The sequence below is a fragment of the Alosa alosa genome, chromosome 10 (genome assembly GCF_017589495.1).
Source record: "Alosa alosa isolate M-15738 ecotype Scorff River chromosome 10, AALO_Geno_1.1, whole genome shotgun sequence".
In the NCBI taxonomy this organism is placed as follows: domain Eukaryota; kingdom Metazoa; phylum Chordata; class Actinopteri; order Clupeiformes; family Clupeidae; genus Alosa; species Alosa alosa.
In genome coordinates this window covers 9,167,642-9,184,943 of record NC_063198.1, presented here as the reverse complement: position 1 = coordinate 9,184,943, position 17,302 = coordinate 9,167,642, and the positions used below count along the sequence as shown (strand labels likewise).

The 17,302-nt window shown below is 41.5% G+C and overlaps 1 protein-coding gene across 1 annotated transcript in view; it reads right to left on the bottom strand.

The window, feature by feature from the left end:
* The window catches only part of LOC125301638 (copine-9-like), a 104,101-nt gene extending 89,924 nt beyond the window's left edge, over positions 1–14,177 (bottom strand). Inside the window, 3 exon segments of the mRNA XM_048254279.1 lie at positions 2,404–2,450; positions 9,982–10,022; positions 13,814–14,177. Coding sequence (XP_048110236.1) covers positions 2,404–2,450; positions 9,982–10,022; positions 13,814–13,890 — 165 coding nt within the window. The 5' untranslated portion in view covers positions 13,891–14,177.
* Between the last annotated feature and the right edge of the window lie 3,125 nt (positions 14,178–17,302).

Genomic DNA, 17,302 nt, shown 5'->3' with positions numbered 1-17,302 from the left:
GGCAGGATGCTCTCCAATCTGGCAACCATGTCTTGTGGGAGAGTTCAGGCTACACTGGCTGCAATTTGACCCAGATCACTTTTCTCATAGTCTAATGAGGTGTGAAAATTTATATTTAGCTCAAGTGGCAGATGTCAGAAGTTTCCTTGTTTTGCTAATTGGTTAAGTTTTTGTTACTAGCGACCAATATTGTCACTTACATAAAAAATAAATTGCTTCTCGTAATTCATAACTGAGGCCATCCTTAAAAATATTTTCGTTTGCCGTAACCCGACCGACCCTGTCAATTTAGAACCGACCCAAATATTTATTTTTTTCCCCTTTTAGTCCGACCGACTTGCCGGTTGTAAACTTGCGTTAATACCGACCAATTGTTTTTTTTTTTTTACTCTAAACAACCAATACAAATGCAATAAAATAATATTTCTTTTAGTAGGCCCAAGTATTGTGAATATAAATTGCCTACATGCAAACGTGGCTCACTTAAAAAAAAACCTGTGGCGTCATCTCTACACCATTGGTTTTACGCATGTCACACTATGGCCTACGCTTCGTTTCATCAACACAAACTGATAACGCTTTTACTTGGCACGAAGTTCTGGAAGAACTGTGGCCAGATCTTTTCTCATTCCTTCTCCCCCTAGTCTAACGGTGACCGTGTCGGAGTATTGAAATTGGTTGTGGTCTATTCAGCATTTCTCAAAATATGGGTCCGCAACATGGAGACTGCTGGTCCGCGGAGTCGTGGAGTGAAATTAGGCCCGGTGCTTCATCTGATAATTTGCTGCGCAGTTGATCAAGAAACCGCGGATCGACGAAAAAAGAAAACAAATGTTTCTGCTATCGATGTCATTAAACATGGAGCCCTACAATTAAGTGGTGGTATGAGCATTCATTCAATGCGCGTCTGCGCGAGAGAAACTGAAACTAATCGATAACGTTGGTATCAAAGCTCCGCTTCAACCTGTTGGAAGGCTATTTATTTATTTAACGAAACTTAATAGAACGACGTTGTTTTTTTGGAACGTCCTTAGAAACAGAGCAGAGACTGTATAATACACTGTATAGCATTGAGTATTGTATAGTCAAATTTCAATATAACGTGGCCAAGAGCTATTGTAGCCTTCTTTCTGGGTACATGTAGATGAGCCTTATGACCCAAAAGTCTGCCATGACCGGGCCTCAGGTCAAAGAAGTTTGAGAAAGGCTGGTCTATATAACCTGCATCAGAATGAGGTTTGCAATGGTGCGCCTGAAGGCACGGGTTGAAGACCCAGTCAGTTACGTCACGATATGCACATTTGTGTAAATTCATTCCTACGTAATCACCATGACCAAAATTGTACTTTTTTTTATACTTTGAATCTTGAAAAAAAAAAATATTGACCTACCTACCGACCCATTTTTAATTTTTTTTTGGCTGTTACTGCAAACAAAAATATTTTTAAGGATGGCCTGATGAATAATTTCAGTTTTGCTCCAAACTGTAATATGACAATATGAAAAAAGGAATACTTTGTGCTTTTGAATACTTATTTCATAATGCATAAGAGAATGATACAATGCAGACTAAGACACACCTTTTGAGGGAACACACTGTAAGCCTATTTATTGGGTGAGATTACTACTTGTTGCTAAGCAGCCTGATACCTACCACAGCTATATTATTGATTGTCTACCTTGTAGACATAAACTACTTGTGCATGCATTTGAAACTAAAAAGACATGAAAGAAGGGAGAATTTATGAAATTGTATTTCCTTTCTATTTCATTTAATAACATTTATATCCTTTAAGGTATATTTGCATTTCAAAATCAATGAATCCTGTTATGCCCTATTATGCAAGTTATGTTCTGATGCATATCACAACATATGATAACATATGATACATGCGTATCATCATGGCTCTACTAAATAATATGTAAATGAAGGAGAAAAATGAAGGAAAATATGTAGGATTTCACACTACCTGGGGTTGAATTGACTGTTTAGTGTTAAATGGGTCCATCAATGAATTGATTGCTGACAATGTGAGATTTGTGTTTTGTCTGAAGTGTTGACTGACACTTGCTGCGCGCTGGCTGTTTATGTTTGACCCCCTACTTGCTAACCACCAGGACTCTTTGATAGTTCTGCAAAGCACAAATGAACACAATGCGCTCAATAAACGAGAGAAAAGATGGAGAGAAGACAGAAGATCGTGATTAGCAGGAGCAGGAGCTAGAAGAGGAGGGAGAGGGGGGATGGAAAGGAACCTGCGCGTCTGATTGAGCTTCATCTCCTAATTGGATACATTAATCCAATCTCATCAGGTCTGGACGTGTTGGTTCATTCAGATGGCACTGAGAAGCTCTCCAATAAACTGGTCTCACCGAGGTGTCAGCATCGCAAGCATCACTTACCTCTCTCCACTCCTTGGTCCCGATGCCCTGGACGTAGAGCACCACCACTAAAGAGAGAGGACAGAGAGAAGTGAAAACACATGGTGAGGAAGGCTCTTCCATATTAAGAATGAAAATGATTTTTTGAAGATAGAACATGATTGATGCGTTTCCTCCTATGCAAGCCATGAAGATGATTGATGTGTTTTCTCCTATGCAACCCACACAATTTGTTTCGATACTTGTAATGTACACGACAAATGTACAAGGCATGAAAACTAATTTTCATACCATGATATAACACAATGTCAGTATATACCGCTGCATGTTCTTGTATAATTTTCCTGAGCCAAGTATTTTTTAGAAGCTATTTCACTTGATGATGCAATGCACAAGCATCTGATATTATAAGATGATACCACATGATACTTGTGGTATCATCTTATCATCAAATGAATTGTGATGGTATATGGTCATCTGAGACAGAGAAAAACCTGTAGTTCCCACTAGCCGTCGAGCACTATGTAAATTTGAGGTTCAGGTTAGATTCAGAACATTCTGTGAAATGTAGGAAAAGCCTTCACAGCATGACAATATTATCTCCAAAAGACGCCTGGTAGCATGCTGGCAAGCTTTTATCAATGCAGCTGATGGTGTTTGCAAGGATGCTGCATGCTTTTAAAGGCAGATAGGTGGGTAGCTTGCTACTTTCAGACTAAAACTCCATACTACTGCAGTTTTAAAGGATGATGCTATGAACTGTGCATGCCCCAAGACGTAAGACACACCGTGTCACCATCTCTCCATCTGTTATCAGCATGTTCACTCCAGGCCTCCACTTCCTAGCGTTCCTCTCCACTCCCTGCCTGTCTGTTTATGCTGTAGCCGTTTACCTTGCTTACCGGTCACCTACTTATGGATCCATCTTCACCCCCCACCCTTTCTTTTTCTCTCCTCTCCTCTTTTCTCCTACCTCAAAGCCAGAGGCGAGGCTGTAGAGAAACCAATCATCATAATGCCAGCAGCACCAGAGGGGACAGAGGCAACAGAGCATGAAAACTAAGACTGGCTCTCTCTCTCTCTCTCTCTCTCTCTCCAAAGGAAATAGAAAACAGGGCTGAGCTAAATTAATAACAGCAAAAATGGATGAAAGGTGAAGTGGGATGAAGAGAAGGGGAGGAAGAGGAGGGGAGAGCTTTCCACTGAGGTTTGGGTCAAGGCGACTAAGTGATTCTTAAGTCGCAGGGAGAGATTGCATCCTTTATGGGGAGGGACTGGTTGTGAGGGGACTTTTAGCGTGACAGCCAATGGCTGTGCTTAGGTGAACCAGCCTGTCCAATGAGCTTGTTTGCTACTTGCCTCTTTTTTTACACCCCAAGTCTTACACTTACAAATTACACTATCAAAGGGCCTTGCCACTCCTTGTTTAGAGTGGGTCAGGAAAAACAGATTAATAAGAAACGAAGAGGAAGACAATTAAAGTACAAAGTCTTGATCAGGGATTTCATCATCTGTACACCGGATCCAGTCAGAGCCCCACAAGGCAGACCCCAGGTAGCCCACAGGCAGCGGGCCAAGGAGAAATCACCACTCTCTGGAACTCTCCTGCATGCAGACGCCATGATTTGTAATGATCTGTACGTCTGAGGTAGTCGGCCTCCCTCCGGTGCGCTCCATTCTGCACGCAAGTCGAGGCTGATGGGGGCGTGATGCACACGCACACACGCACGCACACTAGAGATGCGCGGTTTGCGGTTACAGCCACGGACTCCGCGGATCGGGCGGATGACGTGAAGAAATATAATATTTTAATTCAATTCGGGCGGGTGGCGGTTGAACCAATCAAAAGCATTACCCATATACATTAAAACAACCAGCGGATGGCGGGCGGGTGCGGTTTTGAAAATTGGTCAAAAAACATTGGTGCGGTTTTGCTATGCGGTTACGGTTGAAATAATAGCCCATCCGCGCATCTCTAACGCACACACACACACACACACACACACACAGAGAGTGAGATTCAAATCTCCTCTTTATCTGCAGCCTGATGCCCACACAGGGCGTAGAGGATGGAGAGGAGATGGGTGGGGAGGAGGGCAGGGGGCAGGATGGACATTAAAGGACATGTGCAGGGAGCCTCTCTCCAGCCCCCAGGTCTGGTTTTGATGTCAGGAACTCACCCTACATCTACGATCATTATTTTGCCCCCTCCCCCTCTCTTGCCCCTCGCCTACTCTCTGGACCTGTGTCCCCCACCCACCCCCAACCTCCACCAACACCCCCAGCACTCTGTGGAGGTAAGAGCTAATCTCTCTGATTTGGAGGGGGGGCGGACAGTCCAATAGGCCACAGTACTGATCTGGGCCTCATGTGGTGAGAGACTCCAACCTATTTATGAGGCATGTGCCAGCTAAGATGTCAATACAAAACCCACTCAGCATCAAGATGGCCCAGGTACAGCTTCCAATTAGTGCATTCTGCCATAAAGTTATTTTCCTTCTTCTACATTGCTGTTCAGGAGACTTGTACTGATATGCCACTTGAAACGGTCACAGCTCTCCTGTTGTGCAAGTCCGCCTGATAGTGAGGATAAATATGTACGGGTGCATCAGATTTAACAGGAACCGCTTTGGCCATGTGACATCACTTGCATTTGTTTACCACTGCTTATGTTTACATTTAGACTGAAACATATCACAATCGTCCACAAGTGTATGTGATGTTACATTTTAAATATGTGTATTATGTCCTTATTTATTATCTCATGTTTTATGTTGATTGACTGTATAGTGCTGGCTACTTGTTGTGAACCAAATTGCCCCTTCACTGCTGTTTTTGAGAAAAATGTGTACTGTATTTGTGAATACAGTATGTTGCTGTAGTTTCGCTATGAATTATGGTCAAAAATGGTCAAACTACAGTAATAAAAATTTGCTGCGAATAACACAGTAATAAATCTGACTCCTCCCTCACTTGTCAGCTTTTTGAAAATTTTGAAAAACATGGCGGAAAATCAGTTGGGGTTTTCTGTTTTCTTTTTTTGCATAAATACAAAGTTAAGCTCCCAGATAGCAAGGTGACATTGATATTATGTTGATTTTCCATCAAGATATTGAAAAGTCATGGATTTATGGTTTACTGGGAAATTTTGACGTGGTGATTGAAACGTGCACCGCGCGACGACGTTTGAACTGTCCGGCGGCGGGAGATCATTTTTGAGCTACAGTTCAGTCAGTCAGACCAACGGTGTTCAGCACTGTCAAGTTAAGCAGCTCCACCTTAATGGTAAGCAAGCATTTATTTATGTAACGTTAATGTTTCATTGTGAAATTGTACTACATTAAATTCGGGCATGTGTACAGTCTATATCGCGTTGTACTGTCTAACTTACAAACTCATCCATGCTTGTTGGATCAACTAAGTAAGTAACGTTAGGCTAGCTATCATAGTTGCTGTTGCTGTGAAGGTGGCATTAAGTTTTATGTTACGTTAACGTTTTGGCAGTCTCGTTTATATTAGGCCTACCTTAGTTCTCAGTAAGTTACAGTTTACTATATTCATATAATTTATATAAAACATTCGCTAGTAGTGCTAGGCCTAGTATGTTACTGTCACAATGTTAGGCTGAAGATGATGTGCTGCTGGTTAGCGTTAACGTGGAGGTTTAGCTGCTACCAGCTAACTTATGTAACGTTAACTCATGCGTAATCAGTACATATATCTATGTGTTGCTGCAAGCAAACATCATCAATGAGCTCACCCAGCTGGCTAACGTTAGCAGCTAAATATACCTTCTTGAAACTGAGTTATGCTAACACCATCTTCAGCCTGGCATTTTGACAGTAAACTCAAAAACATACAGTATATATATAAATGATTATTCTAAAGTTTCACTTGTAAGTAGCCTTCAGTTTCAGTTGAAAATTGTTATCTAACACTGTTTATCTTTTTTTTCTATTTCTGCTAGGTGCTGCTTCACTCTGCTACTGGTGGTGGATCAGGCTGACTGCAACCGTTGGTCTAACGTTAGGATGCAGCACACGAGAATTTCTAAGCGGAAAAAAAGTGAATAAATGTACTTGTTTTTCAAACTGATAACAAGTTGTCAATGGTTATTTATGCAAGTTTGTGTAGCCTAAACCATACCTAGGCCTAGTGAAATTTATCCTGGCTGTAGATAAAGCAGGATATGAATTTCCCAAAATTACTGTATATAATATTACAGCACTGGTATTACTACTGTACTAAGTTACAGTATGATCCATAAGTACTGTGATTAAAAATACGGTAGACAATTCAATACTGTATACATTACAGCACTGGTAGTACTACTGTAGTTTGCATTTACAGTATCAGGCATAGGTACTGTGATTTCATATACAGTAGGTGTACTGTAGAGTGAAATACAGCAACTTGCTGGTTATTTGCTGCCAGCAAGTTGCTGTAAATTTTACGTTAAACTTTTTACAGTGTAGGGGACATTAGAGACTATCCAGTCCAATCCAAACACAGATATGCATAATATTCATAAAACTGTACACACTGGAGGCGTAAAACCTAAAATGAGTATTATTATCTCCTTAGCTTCTCATACATAACAATGAGATAAAAAGGAATTAAAATCATGATCTCCTGCTTCACAGATTTATATGGGGCAGATTTTTCCTGTGGAGATAAAGAAAAAGATCTCAAAAAGATCATAAATCAAGCTCAGTTTTAACATAATGTTGAGACATCAATATTAGCTCCTCTGCCTCTACTCCTCCAGACAACTTTAGTGTTTGAGATTGGGCGTCGGCAGGCCACACATCTCCACAATAAAGCACATTTTGTGGAGAGAGCTAGGACATTTCTTATCAATTATGGAAGATCTTTACAATAAAATGTATGTCTCAATGTTTCTCTTGGGGAAGTATCCCTCACTGATTTAACCCAATTTAAACTGCTTATGGGCGTCTACAAAAAAAACAGGATTTTGAATAAAACCCTAAACTATCTTTCAAAAGTGTGATGCAAGAAAACAGCAACATAAACTGAACAAAGCCGATCATCCAGGTGTGTTTATGTGCAGAATGTCATGCGAGATATCTCACATTTCATGTCAGTGGTTTCCTGAAACTGATGTGGATGAAAAGATGTATGGTCACATGATTCATGCTCATAAATGCCATAGTATTCGTCTTTCACATCATCCATAATGATATGCCATCCTAAGTGTGGTCATTTATCACCTGAGATTAAAAAGTTAATCACACTTCCCTTCAAAAAATTGTTCCCTAAAATGTTGCATGATTTGCAAAGACAATAGAAATTTGACTTTGGTGATATTAAAGGAATAATATATGGTGCTTGATTAGCATTAATAAACACTTGTGATTAAAACTGGAGTGAGTTTTTTTAAAGTGAGGGAAAGAAGCTGGCCATGCAGATACAGTAATGAGAGGCTGCTTAATTGGGCTCCATCAGATATGCAGGCTGGGGAGTACATTAATTACTTTTGTGTAAAATGACATCGGGAGGGAGGCAGCACAACAAACACACACACACACAAAAGCGCGCGCACACACACACACACACACACTCAAAAAAAGCACACACGCTAAAAAAAGCACACTCACGCAAGCACGCATGCACACACGCACACACACGTGGGCATATGTTTAGATGCACATGACAGCAGTGTCAAGAATCAGCTATGAAATACACAGCTATTCCAAAGCAAGTGTTCTTTTGCACAGATTGTTTTTTTTCCTACAAAAAAATAAATGTTCATGTCATTACTGTACTTCTGAATTGGCCACAGTGTGTCTTAATGAGTATGAAACTAGTAGTCCCTTCTTAGCATGCTCGAGATCTCCTGATCAAAAAGGTGACCTTCCAGGACTTATCACCTGGGTGCTTGGGAAAGCTGTTTTTGCGCTGGATAAAAAAACTCAACAGTTCTGTTGTATCACACTAAAATCCACTTAAGATTCTGATGATCTCTAGTCCCCAACTGTGTCATGTCCTCTGAATTCTTCTCCTGCTAAGGTATCAATGCTTATATAATCTTCTTTCAAAGATGAATTGAACTGCAAAAAATGGTTTGTGAATGTGACCACTTTGATATTTTATTGTGGATAGGTATCCTTGCATGTTCTGTAGCACTCACAAGCCAATTGTAAAATACCCAAGGGATGGTTCAGTAATAACATACCAGAATGGTGCTATACTGTACTACAGTGATCTGTAACACTTCAAGGGAAGCCAGCCTTTTTCACTCCCCCAGCCCTCAGCATCTCTCTCTCGCTCATACAACAGCAAAGGTCACATGTGTTACAGCTCAGATCTAAAGCACCAACATCTGCCAGAAGAAAACAGAAACACTTCATCCTTTGAAAAACAATGCCTAACAAATAAACTCAGACAGCACAGACGGTTTTGGATGCCAATACAGACTTGGATCATCGCACACACACACACACACACACACACAGAGAGAGAGAGAGAGAGAGAGAGAGAGAGAGAGAGAGAGAGAGAGAGAGAGAGAGAGAGAGAGAGAGAGAGAGAGAGAGATACAAACATTAGACAACTGACAAAGCAAATGCAATTTAACACAGTGCGACATCAGTCGACACTCGACAGCCATGAAAATTTCACACACACACACACACATTTGAATGCAGCATCCATGCACAAAACAAACTTCTGACAAAGCCACTATTCACACACACACATTGACAAGAGGACTTCAAAAAGGTATCTGATAAAAGTTTCATCACACGTCTAGATTGCAATATAACAGAAAGGCTGCCACACAGAGTGCCATATTTTCAGACCACAAAAAACAAAGTGAGACTTTGTCACAAACACAGTCAGTTTCCAACACAACAACACACAGATAACAACCAAAAACGCACACACACACACACACACACACACACACACGCACGCACGCACAAGCACACACACGCACACATTCATTAGTGAATCAGAGTCACAAGCACTTCACTCTCTCCACTGCCAAGCCATTCAAATCTCCCCATTTTCCAGTTCCTCCTCTTCATTACCCTTTCCTCCTCTTAAAGGTCATTAGCTAAAATCACGACCCGTAATGTCAGCCGGAGCGACACTGAGAGACACCCTCAATCAAGCACAAGTATTGACTTCCCCGCTGCTCTGAACTGATTCGGCCAGAGCACCTCACTTATCAGCACCATCACGTCGACTGCAGAGGCCCCGCACACACTCCAACGGGACAGAGGGGGACGGAGGGGGAGGGTGGGAAGCAGTCAATCAAATCAAAATGCAGGGGCTGATGAAAACATCAACCCTCACTGATGAGGATCCTCTCCTCTCAGCACACCCACAATGATAACCTGTGACTGATGGGGCAAAGATGGCAGTGAGGAGGTGAGGAGGTGTGGGGGCGATAAGCGCCTCAGCCTTGTCTTGAGCTATATGCTGTGTGGATGTGCACAGGAGGACACACAGAATGTGAATTAGGAAGAGAATGGAATAATGAGAGACAGAGAGAAGAGTGAGAATGAGAGAGAGGGATAGAGAGAGAGAGAAACAGAGAGAGAGAGAATCTCAAATTTTAGTTGAAAGGCCACCTACCAGGATCTGATTTGGAGAACGTGTCCATGTCCAGTAGATTTCTGCACAAAGAGGGCAAACAAAGGAATTAGGCATTGACAAAGAAGAGCCTGTCGTGATCTTTCACTGGGCTACAATCAATGTATTGATCAAACTGATTAATTGACGGTGAATCGCAACACTGGTTTGACAACAATGCCATTTAAAAAAGGTATGGATTAAACAGGAGCACACACTGGTGTGTCACAATTTCTACTCTGAAACAGATCGTGTTATATCAAGAGTGGATTCTGCCAAACCACAATGATTAATATAGCAGAGACAGGTGGATCGGATGACTCTCTGTTCAACACACTTCAGGATCAATATGCGGACATCATTCTAAGTATGAGCTTCATTTTATTCCAGATAATATGCCAATATGCCAGTCCGCGGTACAGTAGATCTCACACATCCAAACATAATCCCATGAATCACTGCCAAAGACAAAGAAACCATTTTAAATGCCATTCACGTTGTGTGTGTGTGTGTAGCGGGGGTGGTGTCGGTGGTGGTGGTAAAGTCAGAAAGCCTAGAGTGACAGCCGCACCAGGGGGGAGATGATAGAGAAGGAGGTGATGCGGCTGCCCTGAGGTACGGTGCAGGGAGGAACCCCTGCAGAACAAACAGCAGCCCAGCCCGCCTCCCCTCCCAGAGGGGAACCCATTCCTGGAGGGAGACTGGAGCCTTTCTGCACAGACCTGTGTGTAATCTGCTTTCTTCTCCAGCTCTGTCAGTAGTAGTATGCGAAAGATCCGTTAAGATGAGGATCCATAATGGTAACACGCGAGGCGCAGGTATTTAATACGTATACTGTAGCACACATTTAACATAGCGTAAGCCTCTATGACTGTCATCATTTGGTGAATACACTCTGCTCTCTCCATGGGGAATCACCAGGAAAACACATATGTCTTATGTAAGAGTGAGGCAACTCACCAAATATAAACACAAAAACATACGTACACACACACAAGTAATGAAAGATGAAGGTGATGTCTTGATAATAGTAAAAGCTTGAGAGAATGAGAAAGAAAGACAGAAAGAGCAGGGAACGGGAGTGAGAAGAAAGATAGAGAGAGCTAAAAAAGTGCTTCTCCTGAGCCTCTGAAGGGGGTGAGTAAACAATTCCACCTCCTCTCTGTGCGCTTGGCTGCAGCCTGGCATGGCTCGGGGCTGTATGAGAGACACAGCCTTTTCCTGGGCAAAGCCCCACCGTGGCCTGGGCACGGGCAGAGACGCCAGAGGAACAGCGCTCTTTCTGCTCACCGCCAGTCTCAATGGCAGCCTGCGGCAAAAGGATCTCGTAAGTGAGATGTGTTGGACGGATTTGATGGAGTGTTTTCCCATGTATATAAACAGGAGCATGAGTGTGTGTGAATTCTTGCATTTCCCCTTGGGAACAATAAAGTATGTATGTATGTATGTATGTATGTATGTATGTATGTATGTATGTGTGTGTGTGTGTGTGTGTGTGTGTGTGTGTGTATGTGTATGTATGTATGTATCTATCTGTGTGTGTCTGTTAGTGAGTAGAGAGAGAGAGAGAGAGAGAGAGAACACTAACAGATATAGTCTTGCTTGGTACTACACCCTCTCCACCCCTTGATACTCCATCTTTCTTCTCACTCCCTCTCCACCCCTTGATACTCTATCTTTCTTCTCACTCCCTCTCCCTGCTCTTTCTGTGTTTCTTTCTTGCTTGGTACTACTCCTTTTGAACTATTCTTTGACTATATTGCCCTTCTATGCTTTTATTTGTTATTACTGTTTTCTTTTGTTTATGTAAAGCAAGTTGAATGACCTCTGTGTATGAAATGGGTTATACAAATAAACTTGACTACAGCACCTACACAACAATTATAAACTCTGTTTGTTCTGTGGTGGCTGAGGTCCATAAGCTGTTGCTGCACTTTTTTGTTCCAGGCTTTCTATTCTACGAAACATCCTAATGCAGACTTTATAATGATCTTACTAGTTATAATTAAATAAGTAGTTCATGAAATAACAGGAAATTGATTGACAAAGTGCTGGGGTAGAACAATAATAAAACATTCACTGCAACATGGGATTATTCAAATCCAGACCTCAATATTCAATTTCGATGAGACTGGTTTTAACCGAATTTGTGTACTTCTACCTGTCAAAACATGTTCTAAAAACAATCCTGACTGCCAACCATGGAGTAGAAGCTAGAGAGGAGAAGAATTTGGAGGGAACAGAAAAGCACTGTCAGACTGGTAAGTAGACAGAGTGAGAGGAATGAAGAGTGACTTGCCACGAAGCCTGCATCATCTCACACTCCGCACCAGGTGGGCCTTGCATCTACCAACACTACTAAATCTACTAAAATTAGAAACTTGACAATGCAACACATAACAGTTATTTTCCACCTTGTATTTTAGTATGTGATTCTACAGTAAACTATATATATATATATATATATATATATATATATATATATATATATATATATATATATATATTGTATATCCTACAGCATTTGTTGCCATACTGTACCTTGGTAATGTTTGTTTTTGTCCAGGAACTATTTTTTAAGGGAGGGTATGAGGCCCAGAGAGCCTATTTGTTTTTGTTTGCTGGATAATCTGTCACTGGTTGTTTTCCGTGCAAAAACACATTCTCAACACACAGACCGAAATCCCACAACACACTGATTGACACACACACTCACTCACACACACACACACACACACACACACACACAGAGAACCCCATTCTCTTACACACACACATCTGAATTTGTGTTGCCATGGTTAGTTTCTGGGGAGAATCCGCCTGACCTCAATCTGTCAGGGGTGTCAATGCCCCTTGCTGTGACCTCTCAGAGGACCTGCCATGCATGTTGTGGGTCACGGCACACTAGCAACACAACGGAATGCCAGGTGTTTTGATCCATTGCACGAGTCCTGGTCATTACGAGACGAAAGAAGCACATTGTAAGGACAGGGAAGGCTGGGATATCAATCCCATGTTAGTACCTAGGCCTAGTCTCATTGTGTAGTGATCACTTATCACTAAGGCCACACACATTGGATCAAAGTAGAAACTATATGATCCAGGGTTATGGCAACTACTGTATGTAGTGAGAGGGGATAAATTAGTTATGAGTTATTCATGATGAGTAACATACAGCAATTCTTTCAAATAACATACATTATATTGTATTACATACAGTAACACACAGCCTTTCTGATTAGCCTAATGCCCAAAACCTGCAAAACAGTTATCAAATCCTTTATTTTTAATGCAGTATATATATATACATACACTGCACTGAATCACAAACGCATAATTTCCAGAAGAACTTCTGCACTGCTGATATTTTATGATTTGCCAGGTGAATGACTAGACCTCCGCACTTTTATTTATGTAATACAGGGCTTATTCACCTCAGTGCAAAACAGAGAAACGGCGGTTTGTGAGGCGCGCTGGAGGCTCTCGTTGACTCCACAGGCTCCGTTGCAAGTGCCCCTTCTCACTTCTTTACACCTACACCTCATGCAAATTTACTGCGAGGGATGACAGCGCACCAAAAATACTTTCCACTCCCAAAGAGCGAAGGGAGTGTGTCAGTATCCAGACTTAAAACAGATATATTTTTCCAAGAGCAAATCGATATGAAACTGACGATATCCAGCATTCCAGGGATAAGGCAATGCTCCACTGACTGGAACGTGGATAAACAATCTTTACATCCGTAGCCTACTGTGCACCTGTCATTGTACTATTTTAATATTCTACGTTACGCATGGCTAATTAAATGATTAATAAAACAGAATGTTAAGCTTACCTGCAAGAGACAGTAACTTCAATCTTAGTTGCTGGTACGGTGGAGTGAAGAGGGTCGAATTCCCCAATTGAAGCCATCCTGTACTCTGGCTTTATCTGTCACAGTTGTCGTAAGTTTTCACTTATTCATCCACAGCTACTCGATCAGGTTTCGTTTAAACGGCTTTTTAATTCAAATGGGAACAGCGACACTGATGACTGTCTGTAACGTACGCCCTCTGAAGAGTTTGGAGCGCGGAATACCTGGGCGGTCTGTTTCTCTCTCGGCTCTCGAGGCGTTCCATGTGTCGCGTCTTGCGCGCGGGGCGAGTTCAGACATCGTAGCGGGCGCGTGTAGCGCGCCTTTTCTAGACGTACGGCACCAGTTCAGTGTCTTCCCCCGCTATACACTGGCCCTATCGGCAGGTGGTGTCAGAATCAAAGAAAAGCTCTTGGTCTTTTTTTTTTTTTTTTTTGCGGGAGGGGCACACAAGTCCCTCAGCTCTGAATTTAGTTCAGACAGTTAGGCTACACTGGAAAGAATATTAGCCATCAAAAAAAGTTAGTAGCCTAGGCTGTCAACATGGTGTTTTAATTCAGGCTGACTTCAGAAAAAACTAGTCCAGCCTGTGAAAGTATCTAATGGATCAAACAGGCTACTAGATAGCATAGGCCTACATTAGAATAGGCTAGGCCTACAATTAAAAAAATCTGGTTTACAGACTGCTTGTAGGCCTACTGTAGATTCTAAGTTCAAGCCATAATTAACAGGTCGGCCTTCCCAAATAAATCATTTCTGTTCTAAGAGAGGGGCTCTATATGGTTGCTGGCAGGGTAGGAATTTCATGGCGGCTACGTTGCCCCTTGGGTTGACCGTGAAGCCCCTTGGAAAATCATAGGTTTACAGGCCACGGTGGCCTTGGTGCCCCCTTCTTTCAATATTCTGCTTTGCGTCCTACTAATAGCGATTTTTATTTAGCCTGTGGCCTTAACATTCACAGCGCAAATTAATTTAGTCTTTTACGCAGTGGAGAAAGTGACAGTGCAAGAAAGTGCGTGAGTCCAAATTCACCCATTCTTCTCAGTTGAACTACTCGCCAAGTAGCCTATTCATCACACAGACATCACAAGTATCACATGAAAGAGCTTTTTCAGCTTTTAAACTATGTTAGCCGATAATTGGTGTGTTGAACTGTTCGCGAAAAAGTAAATAATATAATTCAATTTAATCATACATTCTACTGAAGGTTTTGCGTCCATGATCTCCCTACCCATTCATCTCGGTGGAATACTTCACAAACCCGTCTTTTAACACATGACAAACCATATATCAGAATAAACAGCAGACCTTACCGAACACAAAGGTGTAAAGCAGTCCCCTGTACAGTTAGCCGTTCCAGAGTAATCCAGTTTTGAATTTTCAGTAAATTTCGACATGCATGGATGTCTCCAAATTTTGGCTTTAAGTTTTACAATGTGTTTAAATTGTTCCACATGATTTCATAACGGGCCAAATACAAAATAAATGTTACAAATATCGCCTAGATATTGGTAAATCAGAGGACAGCTGACTAAGAGTTTGTGAAAGTAGCCTTAATGATCACAAAATGCTAAGCATGCATCTAGGCTACTTGAGTTTCTTAAAGCTGAGCTGTGCTTAAATTTAAATTGTTCAATACATGATTTCATAGCAGGCCAAATATAAAATACATGTTATCTATAGATGATCAGATGATTTACAGTTCTATGTAATATGTCATGTTTCATGTTTTTGTAATGTTTCATACAGTGATGCAGGTCTACTGCAGTGAATAGGCTAAATACAACTTTGATCATTTTTATAGCCTACTACTGTATAGTTAACTTTGGCCTTGGTGCCCTGACATGTGGCCTTTGTGCCCCCGACCAAATATGCCCAACTGAAGGCAAAGTGTCCTTGCCCCCAGAATGGTGAAATTCCAAGCCTGGTTGCTGGTCTGAGCCTAGGCTACCAGGGCCGCAGGGGCCAGAGTGGGCTAAGCCCACCCAAGCATTGTATCTTGCCCACACAAAAACAAAGTCAAGAAGTCACATTTTTTTCCGTTTTCATTCAGTGTGCAGTCTAAAATGCAGCTTGATGTAGATGAGTTGGTGTCAAGTGGAATCATAGCTAGCTGATAGCTGTGCAGTAGGCTTATGTAAGTGTATTTGGTAGGCTAACACCCCCCCCGAAAACGATCATTGCTACCTAGCTCGAGTTGCTGCAGCCAACAGTTACAGAATAGCCAGGCAGTGCTACAGCCTACCATCCAGATGCACAAGGTCAAAATCAAGCAACCCTATCCAGACATGCTCATCATCCATCTTGGAAGCAATAACATTATAGGAATTGCTGAAACAATCAAGAAAGACTTGACTCACACACAACATACTTCATTTAAATATGCCCCCAGAGTGTAGCACTATAGCTGCCTGACTGCTCTAGCTGTTGGCAAAAAAAAATACTTAAAAATGTATCACTTTGCAAACCTTCCATATCTTTCAATTTAATATATTGCTTCTACAGCACACTTACTCTGTTAATTAAGTGGACTGTGTTTTCGAGCAACAGCCATTACCTGCAAACAGTCAACAGATCAATATGCTGACTTGCCTGTTACATCTCATAGCCTAAATGATGTATCAGAGATGCACACAAACAGTCACAACTGAACTTGTCAAGCGGTATAAAGTGTCTCTTACATCGTTAATACATTCCCTGATTGAGCAATGTTGCAGGACAACCACATAAGCAGTTCCATGTATTCCGATTGGCTGATTAAAGTTAATTAATTAAGTTAAGTTAATTAACATTATGATACACAAGTCTGGGAAAATTATTAAATAAATAAAGTTTTCATTGTGTTGCTTTAAGCAATAGATTGGGCAACTTGTTGAAGGGCAATCACTACTAACCAGTTCCATGTGCTCCAATTGGATGATTAAGGTTCTCTAGAAACTGATGATTTAAGTCTCAAGAAATTTAAGGTTGGTGCGTGAGCAACATGCATGTTACTGATCTTGCACTGGATCATCTTCCTGAATCTCAATGTTCTCATCACAACTCTGGGCAAATTACAAGTCAGCACCAGTCAGAGGCTGCATTCATTGTTTTGCACTTTTATGAGGTCACTACAACTCCAAAAATACACACCTATAAAGTATTTCAATACAAAATGCAAAGCCATTTTCTTCAACAAAATAAAATACAAATGGCAACATACTATTTTTTGGTTTGGAATACTTACTGCCGATCCCTGGCTGTTGGCCTGCATCAACTCAAACTAGGTAGTACCAATTTTTCTGTTTGTGTTTATGTCCATTTTGATCCAATTGGACTTCTTTGCCATGTTGCCCACCCAACATTTCTACCAGCCCACCCAAATGTAGTAGGCTAAAACCAGCCCTGGCTACTACTGATGTATGCACTAGGATCTACTCTGTTTTCCTCAATTCTTATAAGAAAAGTACAAAATTGTAGCCAATTTAAAAG